The sequence below is a fragment of the Octodon degus genome, unplaced genomic scaffold (genome assembly GCF_000260255.1).
Source record: "Octodon degus isolate 3935 unplaced genomic scaffold, OctDeg1.0 scaffold00244, whole genome shotgun sequence".
NCBI lineage: Eukaryota > Metazoa > Chordata > Mammalia > Rodentia > Octodontidae > Octodon > Octodon degus.
Window position 1 is genome coordinate 1,162,509 of NW_004524820.1, and position 1,896 is coordinate 1,164,404.

At 33.8% G+C, this 1,896-nt stretch overlaps 1 protein-coding gene across 2 annotated transcripts in view; it reads left to right on the top strand.

The window, feature by feature from the left end:
* Coq3 (coenzyme Q3, methyltransferase) overlaps window positions 1-1,896 on the top strand; it is a 51,948-nt gene that overhangs the window by 13,921 nt on the left and 36,131 nt on the right. For both annotated transcript variants that reach the window (XM_023706163.1, XM_004645929.2), the window contains exon 2: window positions 832-958. In XM_023706163.1, the coding sequence (XP_023561931.1) occupies window positions 832-958 (127 nt within the window). The remainder of the gene's footprint in view (window positions 1-831; window positions 959-1,896) is intronic.

Sequence of the window (1,896 nt, forward strand, 5' to 3'; positions counted from 1 at the left end):
ATCTAATAAAATTAAAAAAAAACACAGAACACAAATTGTATCTATGTAATAAATATAATCCAGTTAAATGGAGGGAAAAAGCGAAATACTCCAATCTGATACCTTTTGTCAGTTTCAGTTTGCTAGATATAAAGTGCAGAGTTTATCTTGGTGGGACCTTCAATATCAAGCAGTTAATTTGCATAAACCCACAATTCTTTGTCCCAGGAAACTGAAGGATAAAGTTACAGATAAAAGAAGGGAATTGGGAGAATATTTATTGGAAATATGAAAAAGAGTGCATGGTGTATGCCCACCACAAAGGGATACTGAAAGCAGAATTGCCTTCAAGTGGAATTTCTGTTTCTAGTTTTTGAGGAATTTCCCATACTGATTTCCATGGTGGTTTTGCTAGGTTTCATTCTCACCAACAATGCAGAAGCGTTTGTGTCATGTTGCCCCACTGTAAACCCTCACCTTCAGCAGCATTTGTTGTTTTTTTGGTCCTTAATTATTGTAATTTTTATTGGACAAAGGTCAAATTTCAGTGTTGTTTTAGCTTGCATTTCTTAATGGCTGGCAGTGCACAGCATTTTCTCATCTGTTTAGTAGCCATTTGTATTTCCTCATTTGAGAAATGTATGTTCATTTTAGTTGTCCATTTTTGATTAGATCTTTATTTTGGGGACTTGAGTTGTTTATATATTCTGAATATTAGTACTTTGTCCAAGGTATAACTGGTAAAAAATTTCCCCATTCTGTAGGTTGTCTTTTTACTCTTTCTCTAACTACATACATATCAGGCATTCCTACTGTGTAATACTTTTCTCTACACATTTAATTTTTTTTCAGTTTTTTCAGATGTCCAGCTCATTTGTACTTTGCAAAATAAACCATGGAATTTCAAAGAATATGGAACCATGTGTATCAAATCCTGTAGGATGACCTTTTCCTCTTTGAATAGAATTGAAATTTATTGGTAAGTTTACTTATTGTTCTGGCAGATGTTTACATAATTATATGCAAAGTAATTGAGTAGTACTTTTATGTTTAGTAAGTTTGCTTAGTATGTAATAGTTCATGTGTTTTGGTTAAAGGAGCTTTTATTTATTTAAATATTCTTAACTCATTGATTTTCTAACAATTTACATTTGGAAAATTTTAAGCCCATAGAAAGCTTGATAGAGTAATATAGCTGATAGCCATTCTATATCCTTCATCTAATTTCAGAGAAACCCTTTATTTTTAATCAAAGACCATATTACACAGATAAATATTTTAATCATAATCTTATGACAGAACACAGTAATGTAATGCTTAAGATTGTAAGTGATCTGGATGTAGTGTAACTACAGGGTGGGTGAATACATGCTAAGGAGTTAGACTAGATCAAAGTAATGTCTTTCTCTACCTGTATTTAATAAGCTTGTTTGTAACTTTGTGAAAAATATTGCATAGCATTAGAATGCGCTCTGCTTTTTATGTGTTGGCTCCTACTTGTACATGAGAACCTTTGGGATTGGGTATGTCTGAAGCTATTCTTTGTCAGCCAAGCAACTACCACTGTGATCTTCTGCAAATTAGTGAGCTGGGCACAGTTGTGTACATCTGTAATCCCAGCTACTTAGGAGCCTGAGGAAAAAAGATCAAGAGTTCATTAAAAGGTCAGTGTTCTGTGGGTTCAATCCTCAGTACAGGAGGGGAAGCAGGGAGGGAGGGACAGAGCCAAGGAAAATAAGGAGAGAAAGAAGAAAAGAAGTTATTATAGATTAGTCCTTGCTGGGGAGATGGCTCAGTAGGATAAGCTCTTGACTGGCAAACTCAAGGATCTGAGTTCAATCCCCGGTTCTGCAAAAATAAATAAATAAATAAATAAATAAATAAAGAAAGAAAGAAAGAAAGAAAGATAGATAGATA